The sequence below is a fragment of the Leuresthes tenuis genome, unplaced genomic scaffold, assembly GCF_036924035.1.
Source record: "Leuresthes tenuis unplaced genomic scaffold, fLeuTen1.0.hap1 SCAF_4, whole genome shotgun sequence".
Classification (NCBI taxonomy): domain Eukaryota; kingdom Metazoa; phylum Chordata; class Actinopteri; order Atheriniformes; family Atherinopsidae; genus Leuresthes; species Leuresthes tenuis.
The window spans coordinates 8,705,819-8,726,452 of NW_027325358.1; the positions used below are offsets into that span (position 1 = coordinate 8,705,819).

General features: G+C 39.1%; 2 protein-coding genes across 8 annotated transcripts in view; both read left to right on the top strand.

Annotated features, from left to right (window-relative positions):
• Window positions 1-15,530, top strand: part of grk4 (G protein-coupled receptor kinase 4) — a 46,904-nt gene extending 31,374 nt beyond the window's left edge. Inside the window, exons 7-16 of one of the 2 annotated variants that reach the window (XM_072384433.1) lie at window positions 355-418; window positions 677-817; window positions 6,603-6,793; window positions 8,222-8,259; window positions 8,683-8,772; window positions 8,925-9,133; window positions 11,396-11,533; window positions 12,197-12,334; window positions 12,655-12,832; window positions 13,674-15,530. In XM_072384433.1, the coding sequence (XP_072240534.1) occupies window positions 355-418; window positions 677-817; window positions 6,603-6,793; window positions 8,222-8,259; window positions 8,683-8,772; window positions 8,925-9,133; window positions 11,396-11,533; window positions 12,197-12,334; window positions 12,655-12,831 (1,186 nt within the window). In that variant the 3' untranslated portion in view covers window position 12,832; window positions 13,674-15,530. The remainder of the gene's footprint in view (window positions 1-354; window positions 419-676; window positions 818-6,602; window positions 6,794-8,221; window positions 8,260-8,682; window positions 8,773-8,924; window positions 9,134-11,395; window positions 11,534-12,196; window positions 12,335-12,654; window positions 12,833-13,673) is intronic. The other variant, XM_072384432.1, reaches the window with a different exon arrangement.
• A 1,743-nt stretch (window positions 15,531-17,273) lies between these two features.
• Window positions 17,274-20,634, top strand: part of htt (huntingtin) — a 33,135-nt gene continuing 29,774 nt past the window's right edge. For all 6 annotated transcript variants that reach the window (XM_072384434.1, XM_072384437.1, XM_072384435.1 and 3 more), the window contains exons 1-4: window positions 17,274-17,663; window positions 18,487-18,570; window positions 19,242-19,362; window positions 20,505-20,564. In XM_072384434.1, coding sequence (XP_072240535.1) covers window positions 17,566-17,663; window positions 18,487-18,570; window positions 19,242-19,362; window positions 20,505-20,564 — 363 coding nt within the window. In that variant the 5' untranslated portion in view covers window positions 17,274-17,565. The remainder of the gene's footprint in view (window positions 17,664-18,486; window positions 18,571-19,241; window positions 19,363-20,504; window positions 20,565-20,634) is intronic.

A 20,634-nucleotide genomic window follows, 5' to 3' on the forward strand; every position in this document is an offset into this window, starting at 1 on the left:
AAATTTCCTCTTGGAAAAGAACATTATAAGAAATGAAAAACCTAATAGGATATACAGCTGAATAGCAGAAGCAGTAATGTTTGCTCTTAAAAAACAAAGGTGGTGCTGCAAATCAGTGTGTCTGTGTGAGTGGTTAATAATTGATGATGCTTTGCATAATGGTTGGGAAACCAGAGCAGGGTGGAAATGGTAGTCATCAGGGTGGATTAATAATATATTACACCATTACTATGTCTGCAACATCACATGGCCTGTGAGAATGACATCAACTATCTTATATTAAGTCTCTTCTTTATTTTGTCTCCCTTTTTTCCCCTCTCCATCTTTTTCTTATTCCTCTTTCCATCCCTGCAGGCAACCGGTAACCAAAAATACTTTCAGACATTATAGAGTACTAGGAAAAGGTGGATTTGGCGAGGTGAGTCTGCATGCTATCAAGAAATACAAATTTGATAAAGCTGTTCAATGTGGCACTGAGTTATGTTCTTCAGGCAATACGTTTGTGACTGAATTGTTCAAATGTGCTCCTTCAAATAACTTAACATTTAGCTAATACAACGATCTTTATGTTCTCACCCAAGTCATGCTGGGTGGAGAAATCTTTGGTGTGATGCATTAACTTCCACTTTAATATGTGTGTGTGTGTAATCACATCTTCTCCCTGCTTGTTTTCCAGGTTTGTGCCTGCCAAGTACGTGCCACCGGTAAGATGTACGCCTGTAAAAAGCTGGAAAAGAAACGAGTGAAGAAGAGAAAAGGTGAAGCAATGGCACTAAACGAAAAAAGCATTTTAGAAAAAGTTAACAGTAGTTTTGTAGTAAGTACTACCTTTTTCTTATTCAACCTTTCAACAGAATTGTACCTGTTTTGTATGCATGCATGCACTGTACGTGTAAACGTTGTTGGCTTTGGCTGCAGGATCCTGCAAATGAAACCAGGTGGGCCACGGTGGAAAGAGACATGCCAGATAAAAAAAAAGATGAAGGAAAAAGTCTCATATTGTTTGAAGTAAAAAGAACTGCAAGCCAAGATGTTCTAAAATTTAGCCAGCCCATGTGAATAGACTGAATCAAAGTTGCAAACATTCCAAATTTGAATTCATTTGCAGTATGCTGTCAGCCTTCAGTCATTTGTCAATGTTTCCTCAAAGTTGACTGAAATCTGTTTTTTTGCCACATGATGGTTAATGGTTTTATGTGTTTGGGTTTTAGAGGTGTTTTTTACTCAAATATAAAGATTAACAGTGATATATTTGTGTATTTTCAACAGGTTTGGGTCTCAGATTATCAGTAAACATGACACACACATAAACAGGAGCCTTTATACCTACTATTACCAATGAGGAGAGTGCGTGTGTTCGCAAAAAAGCGCTGCACCCAGCATCCTTTTTCAGAGCTCTTTGCCTTGGAGTCTGAGTGCCCAAATTTGAAAATCTCTGAACTTTTCAAAAAGATGCTGGTGTCATTACGACTGCTTTTTGTCAGGGAACTAGTCATATGGGCAGAAATTGTCACCCCGTTGATGACATGTCAGACATGATCAGTGCAAAGCGACCAGAACTAAATTCTTACCGGTGATAATGTTATGTTGAGATGGCTGAAACAGTCTGTTTAAAAGAAAATGACACAGGTTTGTCCTGTAAGTGATAGTAGAGCAAAAAAACTAACTCGGCAATTTTTTTCATGCTCTCGACATTGCGACAAGCAAAAGGTACAATGACAAATATTGAAGATGATGCGAGTCGGTGATGCCGGTTTATCGCAGTCTAAGTGGAGATGTGCCATCATGTTGTCGTCACAGATACTTAAAACAAAGCGCTGTCTCTCTGAGAGCTTTTCAGCGTGAAACGCCAAAGCAGGCATGTCAGAGTAATTTAAGATTGTCATTCTACACGCACTTAGTTCAAATAAATCCAAACTCTTACAAGCATCTGAAGCTCTTTTCACATTTGACATCTGAAACATTAATGGCTTCAATAAATAGTCAGACATTGGTCACTTTTCCATTAATAATTCTCATTCAGCTTCATTCAACAGCTTCATTCAGACGTGCCTGTAAATTTCCACGATGTCTGACACAAAACTGTACAGAGCATGAAATGTATGTAATGAAATGTAGCATGCATCGTATCATCATAACGATTCATGTCAGCACGCAGAACCTGCAGTAGTTGTTTGAAACAAAGTAGCGGTGGCTGGAAACTGGGTGAAGATTTCACTTCAGATAACGAAGGTTGGCGAACTGTCAGGGTTACCATCGTCATGGTTACACCACAACAGTAACAACATAGCCGTTATTAACTCGAGGAAAAACTTAATTTTCTTTTTTCACATGAGGCCTCCTCGCTACGGCTGTTTGTCAGATAAGAAGCTGGAGCACAGAACTTGGATCATTCTCATAAGGATGATGAAAATTCATATGTAAACAACAAACATGCAGAATTGCGTTAAACAAAATGGCAGTCAGAACAGAGCAGTTGTGTTTATTGATGTTAGGAGGGGGAGCAGAAGCTTCAGCTGCACCTGAAACGCGTTTCTATCGTTCATGGCTCAGATACTGAGGAAAAACAAAACGATTCAGTGCAGCAGCTAATTAATGTAGATAAAACCCATGCACGAGATCTCACAGATTCCTCTAAGCAGCTGATCAGAAGTCGAATAAACCCACCGCCAGAGTCTCTCAGTTAACGTGTGACTGCCGCAGTTCACGCTTGTGCCGTATTGAAAGTGATATGTATAAGTTACGAGGTCCAACCTCGTTGGGTTGACAATGTAAAATGTTGTGGAAAAGCAGCAGGGATGTCATTCACACACCGACATGTTCAGGTGCCACCTCATTAATGGAAAGCAGAGCATGTGAGAAAGGTGCTTTAAATTAAACATGTGAGTGAAATGAACTTACTGCCAACAAAATCATGTGTTATCAGGTAAAAACTACATTATTTTAAAGCTGCTTTTCCAGGTTGTCTGCCCAGAACTCGATACCCGAAATAAAGGCTGTTAATTATTTTTTTTAAAAAATGGATAAATCTGTTGTGTTTGAATTGCAAAAGATGACAAAAGGGCCGCTTGCTTTTGTGTTTATGCCATACATGTTTGTTTTTAAGAAAAATATGTGGCATAAATTATACATCACTGGAGCAACTGCTTGCAGAATAAAGTAGCACAGTGTCCTTGCTCTGAGTATGTGTGCCAGCCTGAGGGGGGAAAAAAAAAGAAAAAATCATTACCTTGCCTCTGCACCACAGCTCTTAATGGCGGCGTTGCTCTTGGCTGATTTTCCTATGGTGGATTTCTATAAATTGAGATGTAGTCATGAGTAAGCGGAGGCTTTTGGCTGGCACTATGTTGCCAACCTTAAATGCTTTTTAGGGAGTCACCTAGTGTTTAATTTTTTCCATGCTACACCAAAGCAGTGGAGGAGAAGTCTACAACTGACGGGCCATTAACATGTACGTGTTGTACATTGAACAGGTTATGACCCTAAAATGAGAAATATTCAAAGTAAGGCTTTGGTAGTGATTAGTAATTTGTGAAAGAAAAAAATAAATCAGTGTGGCACATTTTTAAAACATGAACCACGTTCCCTCTTACTTCTTCCCAGTGTGTACACCTGTACAAAAGCACTAATGTTCCAGATGCTGACTTCAGGTCCTCTTCTTTAATACACTTTTGGGTGTACATTTCTCTTGTGCTTAACGGAAGTGTGTTAGAAAAGTAGTCATGTGTGTTTCTCTTTCCATTTGGTCCAGCAGTACACACAAACTTATCTCAGGTGTTCAGAGCCTTGCTTTGGCGCAGTGTTTAATAAGATAAAATATTCGAAAGGCAAAGTTACGAACATTTATGTTCCTTGAAACATGCAGAGAAACGTCTGGAGGGATAGAAAAGAAAATCTAATTCTCTCCATGTTCTCCACTTGAAGCTAATGGTTGTGTTTGGAGTTGTACTATGTGCTGGATGAGTCGTTTTCTGATGCAGCTGAGCTATGTTGCGTGTCCTTGATTTGAGTGAGTCACGACACAAGCATGTGTATGGGCATGCATGTGCACACAAACACACACAGGCTGGAGTGGGCTTGTTACAGAGCCTCAGACTTGCAGCTCTTGTCACCTGGGATTGGCACATGATTCGGTGTGTGTGTGTATATCTGTGTGTTCATTCTCTGCGCTGCAGGCAGAACTGATGACTCTTCATGTGCCTCTCTACCTACAAGAGCAGCTCTGTTGCCTGGCAACACTGACCAAACAGCAGTAGCGAGGAGAAGAGTCAAGTGCTCTCTCAAACCGCTCGTTTCTCTCTCACGCTATTCTTCTTTACCTTTTAGTGATCAGTGCATACTGTTAGTCGATGCATACCATTAGGTTCCTGTGTGTTTTAAGCAGCCAACCATCCCCGTACCGGTGTGTGGGTGTGCGAATGTGTGTTTGAGACGAGGGGCAGGATGACCCTGCTCTGAAGCCTCCAGCGAGTGAAAATGAGGCAGAGCTACCTCACACTATTGCAGAATTTTCTCATTGTTGTTTTAGATTTATTTGATACTTGTGCCCTTTTTGAAAAATTTCTAGTCATTCAACCCATTTTTTTAAAAAAGAAATTTGGGATGCTGTCTTCATGTGAAGTTTGTACACAATTTAATGCCAACAGCTTGTTTTAGAAAAATCTGGGGCGGAGGGACGGTGTAGCACCATCTCTTCTTCGAACAACGCTCTGTAACATTATGATTCTGAAAGAGCTGTATATTTTACATTTAAGCTTAAGGTAGGATTTTTGCTGCTTTAACACTCTGGGACCAGCTCAGGCCCCGGACTTTAGCCTGCTGTAATACCAGCATGTCTTACTGAAAGATGCAAGGCCTGTCTTGACAAAAACATTGTCTGGATACAAGCGTTTGTTGATCCAAAACACGCATAAATGATTTAGCGTTACTGGGCCCCTCACAGATGTGAAAGTTATTCATGCAACCGACATCACGGATGCTGTTTTTTTTAACTGTGCTGATAACAAGTTATCTTCTTTGGTTAAGAGGATGTGGCATGTATGATTTATGATCAGACTGTTTTACACTTTTTTTTTCAGGCCCAAAGACAGTACTTTAGAATAGTTTTTGTTTTCTTTGCATCGTAGAGCTTTATCTTGTATTTTGCGGATACAGAAGCAAACTCTCTACACTGATGATGATCTTCAGGTGTTCATAAACCCGTGCAGACAGAAACTTTTCTGTTTTCAGTACAGTTCTGCCTGAAGGTCTGAAAATCACAGCAACTCAGTGTTGGTTTTCAGCCCTCGTGTACAGATATTTCTGTCGATTCTCTGAATCTTGTAATCTTTCACAGAATGGTGAACCCCTCCCCATTTTTACTACTGAAAGACTCCATGTCTCTGAGATTCTCTTCTTAACATCCATTCATACTATTCATCTATGGCACGCTGATCTCTTTGGTCGTCACATTTATTAATATTATTTCTGCACAAAATATTTCACCTTTCCAAGTTAAATTGAGCGTATATTTGAATTAGATTAAACTCCTTAGCACATATTTTTTTTATCTCAACTTCTTTGAAACATGGTTGTTTAAAATGAGTCTGACACATTGTTTCTAATTGTCAACTCTCATAAAACAATACATCTATTATGTAAATGATATAATGATTATATTATAATATTATTATATATTTACATAATATATATAATGGGATGCATTATCTATATATTTATATGATATTAATTGCAATATACTATTAATTGTCACAAATGATACATCTATTTCTAAAAGATAATTATTGGCTATTACCTTATTGGCTACAGACTTTAATCTGATACAATATTTGATAAAGAACATATGAACAGAAATACATTAATACAAGTGCTCATTTCATGTGATTGCGAGAATTAAATGTTTCTGAGCGTCCTTCATAGCCTGTCATATATTTTCATATAATTTAATGGAATTACCGAGACAAAGAGCAGCGCTTATTGGTGCCAACTTGAACAGGTTTGTCCGTTGCTAAAGCAAAAGCACAACTTTGAAAGCATGAATGAGAGTCATTTTGCCTGAGCTCGTGGTGCAACTTTGCGTGTTTAAGTGTAGTATGTATATCCTGTATGTTCACTTAGTCCATAAGAATATTTTCTCTCCGTGTTTGCGGTCTCTCCAACTACATGCTTCAGGGCAGATGGGATTCCTCCTGATTGCAGCAACATCCTGCTTGCACACAAAACCTTATGCACACACTATACACTGTGTGTCACTGACCCACAGGGGGTTTAGGAGAGGGGGGTGGGAGGGTTGAGGTTCATTGGAAAGAAGGGACAAGAAGAGAGATTGATGGTGGGATCAGACTTGGAGGATGGTTTTCCAGTCCGTGACATATTCCTTGGTTTTACTTTGTGTACATTCTTGACATTCCCTCTGGGATAATGGATGATTTTTTTGGGGGCATTAAACAAACCAAATGAAAGAGTTATGCTCTTCCAACCGTTCTGTGTCTTACCACTTCTCTTTCCATCTCTTCCTCATCCCTCTTTTTTTCCTCTTCATGCCCTTGCCTGGTCCCGCACCGATCTTGTTACCACTTCCCCAAATTCGCCTTTTTCTCCAGGTTAGTCTAGCATATGCCTATGAGACCAAGGATGCGCTGTGCCTGGTGCTGACCATAATGAATGGGGGAGACTTAAAGTTCCACATCTACAACATGGGGAACTCAGGCTTTGATGAGCAAAGGGCCATCTTCTACGCTGCAGAACTCTGCTGTGGCCTCGAAGACCTGCACCGTGAGAGAATAGTCTATAGGTAAGCTCACTTGGGGACAGAGGAACTATCAGTGTTATTTTGAGGATTTGTGTCTTTGTGGACTCATTTTTGTGAGGGTTTGGAGTCCGAGGACCACGTTATGTAAGCTTGTTGTAGGACATTAAGTGGTTAGCCAGAAAATCAAGCAAAACGCCCTCTGGTATTTAAAGGAGTACTGCAGTGATTTTACATGTGAAGGAGTTTACTTCTCTTGAAAATCAACAGTAGGAACAACTGCGTTTTGCCTTTGGTTGTTCTTAAAGCAGCACTATTCTACACAGCTACGCAGCTCTTTTTCTCCATCATCCACACTTTCTCATCATATGGCAAAATTCTTTTTGACAAGACTAGACACGTTAAGAGGCTTCAAATTGTTGGGTAACCACTCCTCTTTGATCTTTGTCCACTTTGACTTCTGTGTTTTCCTCAGCAGAGCAAAGATAAAGAAACAGCAACAGCGCCATCACAACTCAGTGCAGCTTAAATTGTTCCATAAATTTAGGAGACTGCCTCCAAATGGCAGTAAGACGCTATAACATGGCTTCTACCGGTTGTTCTCTATCACACATGATGGACTTGCATATAACAATAGAAGCAGAAGTAGGAGCCAAAAGACCCTGATCTTGACCTCGTTTGTCAGTCGTGACAAATATACATTTGTGGGAATGCTACATTGTAACCAAATTGTCAAATCTCAATAATTAACTGGTAAAGAAACCATAAGGTATGTGTCAAAGTATTTGTCCCAGCTTTTATGTTTTAAAGAGATGTATTCAGTAAGGTAAGAGCAGAAAGAATGTCCTTGATGTTGAAGTGTGACTGGATTAATAGTGTAGTGATTTCATTGAGGTGTAGCGTACCTGTCAAAGTCCGTGGGGCCTCAGAGTGATGGTAACATAAACACTGATGTTCTCGTTCGCTTGCATCTCCATGGCTCATGTACATATAAACACATACTTTATGTTCACTGATCTCTGCATGTGTTACAGTAAACTTCAGAGCTGGCATCATTTTTAAATCATTTCAGCTGACAGTAGTTCAGTTTAGACTCAGCTTTCATCGCTATGATACTAAAATATTATCTTTCTGTATCGCACTGTTTAAAAAAGAATGTATGACTTGTAAGAAGGTTTAAGTGAAATAACAACATGGTTTGTTGGTTTGAGATGACGCCAGAAACTTTCTGTAAAAGGCTGAAACTTCTGCTTACGAAGTTTAAGGTTGCCGTTCGTTTATTTAAGTACAGGGCAACACAAATATAGAGCTGGATAAAGATACTTCATCTTATGATTCACATTAAAGTTGTAGTAACTGGAAAACATCAGGGCAGTAAAAGACAACAGAATGACAAAATGTGAAAGTTGACCAACATTTATCCAGGATCCTGTAAGTCTTGGCCTCCCTAATGTGACATTTTTTTCTTTGCAGGGATTTAAAACCTGAAAATATCCTTCTGGATGACCGCGGTATGCATTCTCCTTTTCTTTTTTTTGTTTTATAGTCTTATTCAGTGCAGAGATGGCTAATATGTGGGCTCGGAGCATGTTTCTTGTTTCTTCTTATTAATAGAACTTTTATCTCACAATGTCCTAAACAAACAAGCTGAACAGTGTCTCCCCATCTTTCACAGACTGAAAAGACATCTTTCCCCTCTTCTCTGAGTCATACTCTCATGTCATTAATTCTCTCAGATTTGTTATCTTAAAGTAGCGAAATGTCTGCATCTCTCTTTTTTTATTCTTATTCTCTTTTTTTCCCCTAAATTCTTGTATAATTTTGTGCAGTAAGATCATAGTCAGGGCAGTATGTTTTTGAACTTTGTTCTCATGATTTATGGTTTTACTGTTAGTGTTATTTCTGTGAAATAAACTTTCTATGGTCGTTTTTAGGACACATCCGAATTTCAGACTTGGGCCTTGCTGTTCAAATCCCTGAAGGGGGGACGATACGAGGGAGAGTTGGCACTGTTGGATACATGGGTAAGAATCTTGTCCTGTTGGCCCATCAGTGGGGCCTTTCTTCTTCTTCTTTTTTTCTAAAATGACTGCACCTATCTGCACACAACTCTTTCTGTTCTCCTCAATGAAGATTCCAGTTTTCTCTGACCTCTCACTCCTCATTCCCGTCTCAGCTCCCGAGGTGATCCAGAGCGAGAGCTACACCTTCAGCCCGGACTGGTGGGGGCTGGGCTGTCTGATCTTTGAGATGATCCAGGGCCAGTCACCCTTCCGCAAGCGCAAGGAGCGAGTCAAGCGGGAAGAGGTGGACAGACGCGTGCGTGAGGATCAGGAGGAGTACTCTGATAAGTTCTCTGAGGAGGCGAAGGACATCTGCAGACAGGTGAGGATGAAGGAAGTTTAGAAGAATGACTGAAAGGATTGAAGGGAGGTGGTAAATTAAGACTAAAGCGGGATGTTTCAGAGGGGCTGGCTCAAGAAAAAACGTTGTGGATTTTATGTGTTGAGCTGAATGTCTTCATGAATTACACAGACAGGTGTGTATTAGTGCAGAAATGGTCTTTAAGATATCAAGCAGGGAAGAACCTTGTTCTGCCACTTGCGTTATCAAGTTTTACTGCAAAAAACTCATAGTTTCCTTTTTTATGGTAAAGATATTTTCTCTAATCATGTTCTTGGGGTTTAAGAACCAAAACTCCTGCAGTGTGTTCCCACAATGATGTCAGCATTTATTATGCCTTGTCTACGTCATCTTAGCAGAAATTAAGATGCAAATGTTCAAAACATTGTTTACATGGCATCCTGATAGGTGTAATGATGACGCTTGTGAAACAAACATGCAATATGCATTAGGCTGTATTTGCATCTTGCTTGCTCATAATTCAGATGCAATAGTTTACAATCTGTGTTTGCAGCCATGTGCTGCTTTCTCGTGTTCACACTTCTGCTAATCCATTCATAGACTCCTTTGGTACTGTGGTGATTCTCTCCAACTTCTCCAAGGTCCCTTTTCTTTTCCGCTGTGCAGTAATTTCAGTAAATGGGGAACTTTTATACACTCAAAGTTCAATTTTTAGCTGTCATATAGTTGCTGTACAACTTTTAGTCACTACCTTCAGTAGTGTAAAGACTTTCAACGCAGAAAACCTACAGTCATGAGATACTGATTATCTTTTCATTATGGGTTTGGTGGCAAAGCCAAACATTGCAAACATGCATATTTTGTTTTTAACTAAAGGGAAAATGAGAGCCCATAACTGTGGAGGTGATTTGTTGGTTGCAGCCCCCCAAAAAGTGCTAAATATTACAGGACTCTAAAATTTATTTTGTAATAGAGGTATCGAATGAACAGTAAAAGATAAATTGCAAAACACAGTCTCTACGCTGTCTGTGTTTGGGTTGGGCCTGTTTACACTGAAAGATGAAACCATCTGATATGAACGTGCGTATGTGTAATTTGTTTGGACACATAAGCTCTGATCCTAAACTATTTAAACATGGACAAAGATTATAATTTGAACACTCGAAGCAAGCTGTAAACACAAAACTGACACTGATAATAGTTACTTTATTTACAGTCACTTTGAGTTCACTGGTTACTTAATAACTTTGTTTTCTTTTTCCTATTGTGGTGGAGGAGGTAATGGGTTTATCAGAGCTGTGTTTTGATAAAAGCAGCTGCTGCCTTCTGCTGTCGAAGTCAATGTTCATTAGAGCAAACAAAGTGAAATAAAACAGAAAATCTGAATTTTTTATGAATTTTGTTTTGCTGTAAAACCAAAACAGTGAATTAAGAAAGATTGAAATGCTCCGTCATTTTCATCTGTTTAATATGGAAGTATTGATTAGTTTAAGAAGTAGCCTGTGCTTTTAAAAGTTGCTCGTCTCTTTTACTTCCTCTGTGTGACACAATTTCCAAGAGGGAGCCACTGAGCTTCCCCGTATTGTGATCTGAGCAGGAGGCAGAGGGAGATTTTTTTTTTTTCTGTGTGTGTGGCGCAGTGGAACATTTTGACCCACGGTTCAGTGATTTAAAGGCTCCCCAGGGAGAAGAGAAGTCAGGGAAGCAGGAGGAAGAAGGATTTCGGCAAGAAATGGATGAAAGATGATAAAAGAAGAGGAGAGAATGCAGCAGCAGAGGGGTGGAATAGTCTCTTCTGTGCCAGTGCGATGGCTCTTACCACAGTCAAAAATAGACGAGCGATATGAGTGGTTTAGAGCAACAAAAAAAAAAAAAAAAAAAATTCTGTTTTGAAGCCTGGTGTAAAGTTGTGCAAGGGAAAGTGAGACGGCATCAGTTTGTTGATTGTGAAACTATCAGGATCAGGGTGACAACACAGTTGGTGAGCATTTGTTAGTAGTCAAATCATAAAACTGCCCACTTTTCAATCCTGCCGGAGGCGTGGTGGGAATGTTTTCCAGAATTTGCATACTGAATTAAAGGGATTAGTTGTAATATTCTCAGGGTTTATCAGACATCCTAGTTTTTGTTTGATTTATTTTTAGAGAATCATGATTATGTCTTAAACAGAAGTTCTGCTCTCTTCTGTGTGAAAATGATCAATTTGTCTGCCTCACCCACTTGAGCTATTCTAACAGAGTTAGGATGTTTAAATCTCTTTTCCTTCCTCCTGCTGTGTCTCAGCTCCTAACTAAGGACCCCAAGGAGAGGCTGGGTTGTAAGGGTTGTGGGGCCATAGAGGTCAAACAGCATCCAATCTTCAGAAACATCAACTTCAAGCGGCTAGAGGCCAACATGCTGGACCCTCCCTTCACCCCTGATGTAAGAGCTGCACACACATAATAACTGCACACGCACTTCATACACGCCCGATTCACAGCTTGAAACCATGATGGTTGCATATCAGTACACAGGAAATAGCATTATCATAAGTAAACAAACACAAGGTTGTTATCATGGTAGCCAGTGAGTCTGGTGTGAAGTGGGTGTGTAATTTCAGTGTCCAGAGTTTAGCTTCTCTGTTTTGTGTTGATCATCAGTGCCTACAGTACAATCTTTTATCAGTGAAGAGTGGATTGATTTGGTCGTACATACATGTTTAAAAGTGAGCTTTTGTTTTGTGTCATATGCTCTCCTGACCTGGGACAACGAGTCTGTTCGTGGAGAGAATTGTTGCATTTTCAGTGTCATATTTAGAGTGACTGAGTGAGTGTGGCCTGAGAGGTTAAGTCAATACTTGAAAGCTGATAGTGTTATCTGTGTTTCTATTTTTATTCAGTGCAGTTGGACCTCACTGAAGAAAAAACAGAGTAGCAAACTAGCAAGACAAAGAGTTCTTGGGTCATGTTATTCAAAATAGTCCAAATACAAGTGTTAGGTTTAATGTTCCCCCCAAGCACTTTTCAGGGTTCTTCCAACAATTTCCCTCTCCTTTACTTGTCTCTTTTTCTCTCTCCATCCTTTTTTCTTCCATCTCTCTTTCAGCCTCGAGCCGTGTACTGTAAAGACGTTCTGGACATTGAGCAGTTCTCCACTGTCAAAGGCGTAAACCTTGACCCCACGGATGATGACTTCTATCACAAGTTTGTCACAGGCAGTGTCCCCATCCCGTGGCAGAACGAGGTACTGCATGCCGAGGCCACTGAGATGATGTCATTGTTAAACCCCACAGTGGACAGATTAAGCACAAGTTGTACGAATATTTGACCAAATGGCATGTAGCTTGCTTGAAGAGAAATATATATGGATGAACTTAGATTTGTTAGAATTGTGTGATTTTCTGAATGCACATGTGTGTAGGAGTTAATTTGCATCATAAATGCCTACAGCTACCTGTAGAGAGGATGGTGACTAACAGCTATTCCTTTACTGGTCTTTTGTGAAGTAAATTTTCAAAGTGTTAAGTATCAGGTTTAATTTCTTGATCTTGTCCTCCTGTGCAGATGATCGAGATGGAGTGCTTCAAAGAAATCAACGTCTATGAGACGGATGGGATACTGTGCCCAGACCTGGACGTGAACCGACCCAACCCTCCACCAAAGAGAGGGTTCTTCTACCGCCTGTTCAGAAGAGAGGCAAGTGCTAGCGCTCCTCCAACTGTTCGAGGGGGTGGGGGCTAAGGTACTTCCTCTTTTCCTCCTTTCATTGCTTCCTTTTGCCCAGGCCTTGTCCAAACTCAGCATGTGAAAAGGTCTTGCCTCTGAACTCCTGAAATTCAGACGTTTAGTACTGCACTAGTCTGAGTTTGTGAGTATTAAGGCCTCTTTTTTCCTTCCTTTTCTGGGGTTGAACGGTCCCTTTTCCAATACCTCTGCATATTCTTTTCTCAATCTGTGACTTTGTAACATGATGTTTTCCTGTGGGATGCCGATTTTGCAGATATGGTAAAAAAACTGACTTTAAGCTTTGCATGATAACACAGCACGTTTTTCAGTGGTTATAAATTACTCTAAAAACCTGTTTTCTGTTGGAGTCTCTCTGTTATCTTGACTTTTATTCTCTGCTGTGCTTTTCGCTGGCAAGACAGGGAGTATGTCCACCTTCCTTGTCAAACTCCTGTCTTCTATTCTTTAATGGCTTCAGTTTGATTAGTAAAGAATCAATCATATCTATGAATATCAGGTCTCCATCAAGGCAATTACACATTTTAAGTGATTTGAAGGTAAGTATTAACAAAACAGACAGACTCAGAAGTTCTAATTTTATTTGTTATATTATCCGGCTTACGGGAAGGCTGACGAGTTTCATCATAATTTGGTATTTGTTATCGAACCTGTATCCTTGCTTGATTTGCACGAATAGCAATGGGGGAAGTCGCCTTTGAAGGTACTGAAATGCTACTTCTGATGTGATCGAGGTCGGAGTTTTTTCAGAATGTGACGTCATCTCACAAGTGTGAGGTGGTTTGGTAATGAAAGTTTCCAATGTTGGTGACACACGCTCATTTTCTGGCTCTTCCCAGGTCTGTTTTAAGAGCGGTTACAGTGACGATGAGATCGAAGGGCCCTCATGACTTTAAACCACTCCCTCCACCTGCACCCCTCCGCCGCAGAGCTTCACCACAAACTCCAACCGAGCGCAAATCTTAAGAACTCAGTGAATGTTGACCTGTATTTATGAGCTGTATTAAAAGTGTATTATAATTAAAGAAAAAAGTATGAGTTTAAAGATTTTGTACATTTGTACTTGAATTTATGTCTAGATGTATATTTTCACTAAAGGTTGTATTGTACAAAAAGCCATAAAAGTACCACTTGAATGCATACATTACATTTTAGTTTTATTTTTATCTTTTCTTTTGGAACGAGTATGAAAGATGTGTATTGGGGGGTTTCTTTCATGAAGCACAGTACCAGTAGTCATTTTTAATTGTCTTCAGTGTAGAGTAAGGCCTTTTTGTTTTTATACGTGCTGTATGTTAGTTATTCATTCAGCAAATGCGATGCGTTTTTAGCATGTCAGCTCCACCTGATCCCAAACTAACTCTTAGCCTCAAGGCTCAGGTGGATCTGAATGAAGGGTGTAGATGCAAATGATTAGGATAAAATTAATCCAGTCTGTCCTTCCTGTTGATGCCACGCTTGCTTGAGCTTTTCCCATGTTTTCCAGACCTCCACCCCTCCCCCTTTTTAACATTTTTATTTTTCAGATGTTACGCATGTTGGACTGGATGTCATGTGAAATAAACGGTCCTCTTGATGCCTGTACTGACTCACTTCAGGCAGAGATTCGATGAATTTATTTCTGACATTCTTTCAGTCAGCATGTGCAATATTTAAGCATTCTTAAAATACAAAAAAGCAAACATTGGGCAGGCCATTTTTCTATTTGACAAGACCCAATAACTATCATTGCTGAAACTCTCGATTCTTTTCTGATCTGCTTAAGGCCATAAACTTAAATTTAAGCAGCTTGACAGTGTGTCCACTGGAAGCTCAGCTGTTGTCTGTTACATAGGTCACTTAGGCACAAGATTATTTTGTGATTTATCCCCCCCTCTCTTCTTTTTCTGTTTTTGTTGTACTACATTTTACATCCCTTGAAACTTCTTAGTAGTCTGCTTTGCCCTTATTTTTAGTCTACCAGAAAGCTTCTAGTTCCTTGACAAGAAAATGGACTGGAGAAGTAGAACGATTTCTGTGCAGCCACAATGAGAAATTAACCCCGATGTGTCCAAGAACACTTGGCCTCTTGCAGAGCGGCAATTGTTACGCACTTCTGTTTTATAATAGAGGTGTTTCCTTGCAAGTTCATGAATTATGAACAAATTCATTGTCTGTACATTCCCCATATAATAATCAGGACCCCTTATGTTAATTTTTGGCTTTTGATCTTGAGGTGGTTGCTGTTTACTCCCCTCCCCACCTTCCACTCCACCTGTTTTTAATGCTGTGAATAATCCATCTTGAGACGTTAGTTTTGTGTGTATATTTCACTGTAAGCTAATGGAGCTTTGTTCAGTCTAGTGCATTAGAGAGCATTAGCTATACATTTTTAGTAGTTTAGTGACATGAAAGATGAATCTATAAATTCAATTTATCCCGTGCCCCCCACCTCCATAGAAAGCAGTGTTTGCATTTTGTCAGTGAAGTAGCTCAGAATGATTTTAGGTCTTGAATATTACTCACATTAACTTCCATGACTTCAATACTGCATACATTTTATATGGTACGCGTATAGTCCCCAGTCTAATGAACCAATGCGGAGAGGTTGCTTGTTCTGAAAGTTTGTCTCATGTTGCACATTCCATTACCAGAATCAGATGTGTGCATCCAGCTGTTGCTGGCTTATTGTCACTTGAGTTTCTATGTCTTTGTTTTTTAAAAAAAAAAAAAAAAAGTTTTTTTTTCTTTTTTTTTTGTTTGTTTTGTTTTTTGCTCCCGGGCACATTTTGACGCTAATATCACTTACCTATGTAGATTTGATCCTTTTAGCTCTTTAGCCTCAAAAACCTTGTAAATGATGTATTTCTAACATGTAACTAAGCTCTAACACATATTCACTCATTCTCACAGGGAATCTATACTGTGTCTACCACCCATGCCTCCGTAATTGTTTAGAAGATCTCTTCTCTTATACCACCCAAATAGCAGTGATTGATTATATTTGGTTCCAGTGCATTATGGTGTTTTGACAATGATTATGGGAAGTGTCTTTGACTTTTTTGCCAATGATACCAAAAGCAACATTCAGTAAATTAAACTTGTTTAGTTATCTGAAGAATTAACTGAAGAAAGACTGATAGCCTTTATTGTATGTGCCAATAACTAAGGTATTTCCTGACATCCCGCCTTTTTTTGACCTGTTAAACTTTCCGTCCTCTGAGAGAAATTCCTTCATATAAAGGAACTTCAAACAGTTCAACTAATTTGAATGTCCGCACTAAGTGCATTGTAATGCCTGTTTTAAAAAAAAAAAAAAAAAACCAATTTAAAAAAAAATGCATATGTTTTATTACTCAAGCATGTATCAGTTTGTAATACTTCAGGTTCCTTGTATATGTAAATGATGACCTTCTAGTGCCAACATGTCTCACTGGTATCTGAGGACAACTCTATGAATGGCAAAGTGACCAGCTGACTTGGCCTGGTTTGGATAACAAGCGTTCCTTCTCTTCTTCCTGTCCTTCAAGGAGTTGATGGTGAGTCAAGCCATTTCCCAAAAAATGGGGATAGCACTCACCAGCAGCATCCATAAGTGTGAGATCCTCAGTTCCTTGATGTTAATTCAGAATAGTTTTGGGGTATAGTGCCAGTGTAAGCCAGGAGGCGCTGCAGAGTTTCACTTCTGTAAAAAGATGATGGTGAAAAGTGACACTTTCAAGGAAGTGAGGAATGGCAAACAGATTATTGGAATTCAAACTGGGCCTGGAACTTCATAATTTTTCTTTAATTTGAATCTGTACAGTCATGACGTTCAACCACTGCAGTCATTGTTAATTCTTGTACAAGTTGTATCACTGGTTGTTGTATCATATCTGACATTTGTAATTATGAAATAATACACTGCCATTTGTATAAAAAAAAAACTTGTGTCTTGACTTATTTCTATCATGTTGAGGAGAGATGGTCAAAAGTGGAAGGAGTGCAAGTGGTGCCATACTGTTATGTATAACTACTGACATGTTGGATTTTGTTTCAGGCAGGACTTGATTAAAGCACCTCGTTGCTATCATAGCTAAATAAGAGCTCGTTATAGATGAAAATAATAGATTATTTGCAGTTGATGGTTGTCCTTTCTCCATTCTTCCATCTATCTAATACACTTACAAGCTAGTCAATTACATGTTAGCTGAAGGCCGGGTTTTATCAACGTCATTTTCTAACATAATCTCATAAGTACCCAAAGTCGTCGATGGAGCAGAAATGCAGCCACAGAATCAACTACAGGTTCAAGCAACACTATGTTGCGGTCTGGATTTTAGCGGTCCCGTGACAGCAACAATAACAACAAAAGGGAAAAAAAACGTAATTAGTTACTGGCTCACTGTTGTGATCAATCAATGTAAATTCACACTCCGATTGGCCGCTGACTTTACACCCCGCCTCTCTCGTGAAGTCGTCACGTATGCCACTTCCTGGTGTGATTGGTCGGAGAAACGCAACGCTGCATCAAATATGGCATTTTTCCACACAACATTTGGTCCATATAGGAATAACTCTGAGAAAGAATAAGTGATATATTGCAAGAAGCGAAGGCGGAGAGCGGGTGGTAGCTGTCGCGAGCAGTGTTAGCACTCTCGTCACGCTACGCACCTCCTGCTCTGTTCGCTAACGTTCACACTGTGCTAGCTAGTTAGCGCACATAGTAAATATTAGCTAGTCAAGCTAGCTCGTTTATTGTAGATTGATAAAATGGCCACCATGGAGAAACTGATGAAGGCCTTTGAGTCTCTGAAATCATTCCAGCAACAACAGGGACCACCAACAGCAGAAGAGCTTGTCCAAAGACAGTAAGTTGTTTTTTTTTGTTTTTGTTTTTTTTGTCCAGTGGGGATGGGTAGCTAACAACCGTTGGGGTAGACATTTAGCTTCGCCCACTAGCAACGTTTGTGCCTGTCAAGTAGCTAACCAAGGTTTGTTTCTGTCGAGTTTTAGCGTATTTATGCTAATATAAAACTTGTATACAAATTTGAGATAAAAAAAAAAAGCTAAGTCATTTTAGGTGTAGTTGTTGCCAGGAGTCTCTGCTGTTTACATGGCAATAATACTAGCTGTTCATTGATGCCCACGCACCTGTGAAAGAGCCAGGAGGACCAACATGTTGATGTTGTTTTTTATTGCACACGAGATAAAGTGTTGTAAACTGCATTTGGTAGGACCGCTTCTTCAAGGTGATATGAGCAAAATGTATTTGATTGTGCTTAATTAAAGGAACATTATAGAAGTTGGTGTAGATCAATGCATTGCAACGATGCAAAGACGCCATGGCAGTGTTTCTTGGACAGCTTTGCTCTCAGAATATCCACAGTCACACATGGTTTGTTGATCTGTTATTTGGATCTCTTTTGTATAAGTAATGTAGATAAAAGGGTCTGTGATGACGTGCTTATCATTCCACCCATTTACTAAAGAAACTTTAATTAGCTTTAGGTTACAGTGTGGTTCCTTTCATTCATTCTTTCATTCAGTGATACTGTTTGCACAGCAATGAGCTGTGCAATCATTTTCTTACAGGGAGGTGAACTGATTTCTTATATTCACTGTTCTATCTATTTTGCTGTTTGTTTATAAGCAAAAGATTTAATATTTTTTTTTCTCTTGATACTTCCACAGAAAAAAGGAGCAAGCTACGACAAAGAAGGACAGGGTGACCCACTGCCTGACAATATGTGAAAATATTGTTGCTCAGTCACTGAGGTAGGATTTTATACTTTTAATACCTCTTCTGGGTTTCCATAATTTAATAGTCAGTCATTCTAAAATGAATATGTTTTAAAATCCTTAGGGGGGGGGAAATATCTCTTATATTTTATATATATATATATATATATCCTGCGCCCCCCCCCCCTTTTTCCAACTCCAGTGTTGGTCAGTTATTTCTTGTGATCTTATTTACATGGTACTAAATCCTAAGTCTGACTTTTAAGGACAAAGACTGTGCAGAGAAACTTTCTTTCTGCTTGCAAAAGTGAAGGGAATTGTCAAAAAGTGGCAAAGAATTGGGCCTTAGAGTAAACATCAAAGCTTGGTCACCACTGCACAGCCTTGGGTTGCACATTATAACACCCACGCAAGATGGCAGCACTCATTTCCAAGGTGTTTTTTTTCTCATTTTTGTGCATTGAGATAAATACAGAGGAGTTTGTCCTCTCTCTATAAAGTCTGTTTGCACTGCTCGTTTCCTACTGTGACATGTTGAAATGTTTGGTGGAAAAAGGCTCAAATACCCTTAATAACCATTTTGTTTTAGGGAGTTCAGGGTAGAAGTTGAGCAGTTCAGTTGATGTCATGTTGGTGTATATGAGAAATGATATTTGTTGATATCTTGATATTTGTCTGAGTTTTCTTTTCTTTGGTTCTGAAAACAGAACTTCTCCAGAGTTTCAAAAACTTCTGGGCATTGCCATGGAAATGTTCCTTCTCTGCAGTGATGACAGTGAATCGGATGTCCGGATGGTAGCTGATGAGTGCCTAAACAAAATCATCAAAGTAAGCACGACCCTGCAAAGCTCTTTTCATTCTTTAGTTTGATTTTTGGTTGGACCACTGACTTATTTACCTGGTTTGTTTCTTGTAGGCATGTATGTTTAGTTTTATCAAGTTCCCAGTCGGTCACACTTGCTGCACACGCTTTCATGCCTAACTGGTTCTCACATAAACGGTCAAGTTTGAGTTTTGTATTTACCAAGAGGCTGAATTTACATTTTGTTTTATCAGCGCAATTTACTTGGAGGTACTGAACATCAGTTTAAGGTGAAAGTGAGATGGAAATGAACATTTTTTCTCATGTCAGTTTTGTAATGAAGCTCATATACAAAAGTCCACACTTGAACATCTCAGTGCAAAGATGACACTTTGCTGGATTTATGAAAAAGTTCAGTGTGAGCCCGCATGCTTTTGTGCTCTCATTTGTGGAATCATCACACCTTCACATCGTGATTTGATATTGTTTGCACACTGTTCGAATGTTGCAATCTTAAAATATCCTGAACACAAATAAAGACGAAACAAAGACTTCTTATAGGTCATAAAAACTGAGCTGAGGAGGATTACTTGTAATGTAACAATAACTTGTAATGTAATGTAATTATGTTTTATTAAATCTACTTTTGCTTAGTCTGCCTTTAGCAAAGAGGCACCATATTTTATTTGTTCTTTAGTTAAATATTTTATGCTTACTCTAGAGTGCTCTGATCTGAGTTCAAATGTTCCAGTTAAATTAGATTTTTCTGTCTACATTGTTAAATGTTCAGCTGAACGTTTATTGGTATACCTATATATTTAAAAAAAGAAACATTAGTAATTCTGTCCTTTATCTTTTCAGTGAATCTGAATTAGTATATTAATGATATGAAGAATCATTAAGAATCCCACAATACTGAACCAAACAAGGTGTATTTAGATCGCACACCAGTGGAATAACAGCTAAAGCTATTAGAAAATGACCAGATGTTGTCCAGCCATAGACTAGGTTTTATCATCATTTTATTTATTTATTAGAAAATAATTGAATGAATAGATAATCTGTTGGTATATTATTATCAGTTGGTAGTATACGTGAAAGCATTTTTTTGTTTTTGATGCTGAATCATTCCTGCTGCTCTTGGGGATCTTTTGTTTTGAATCTTTAGGCTCTGATGGACTCAAACTTGCCTAGACTGCAGCTGGAGCTGTACAAAGAAATTAAAAAGGTAACAGATTATATATGGGTCTGTAGAGAGAGCTGTTTTTCTCTTTTGTTGTTTTTTTCAACAGGACAGT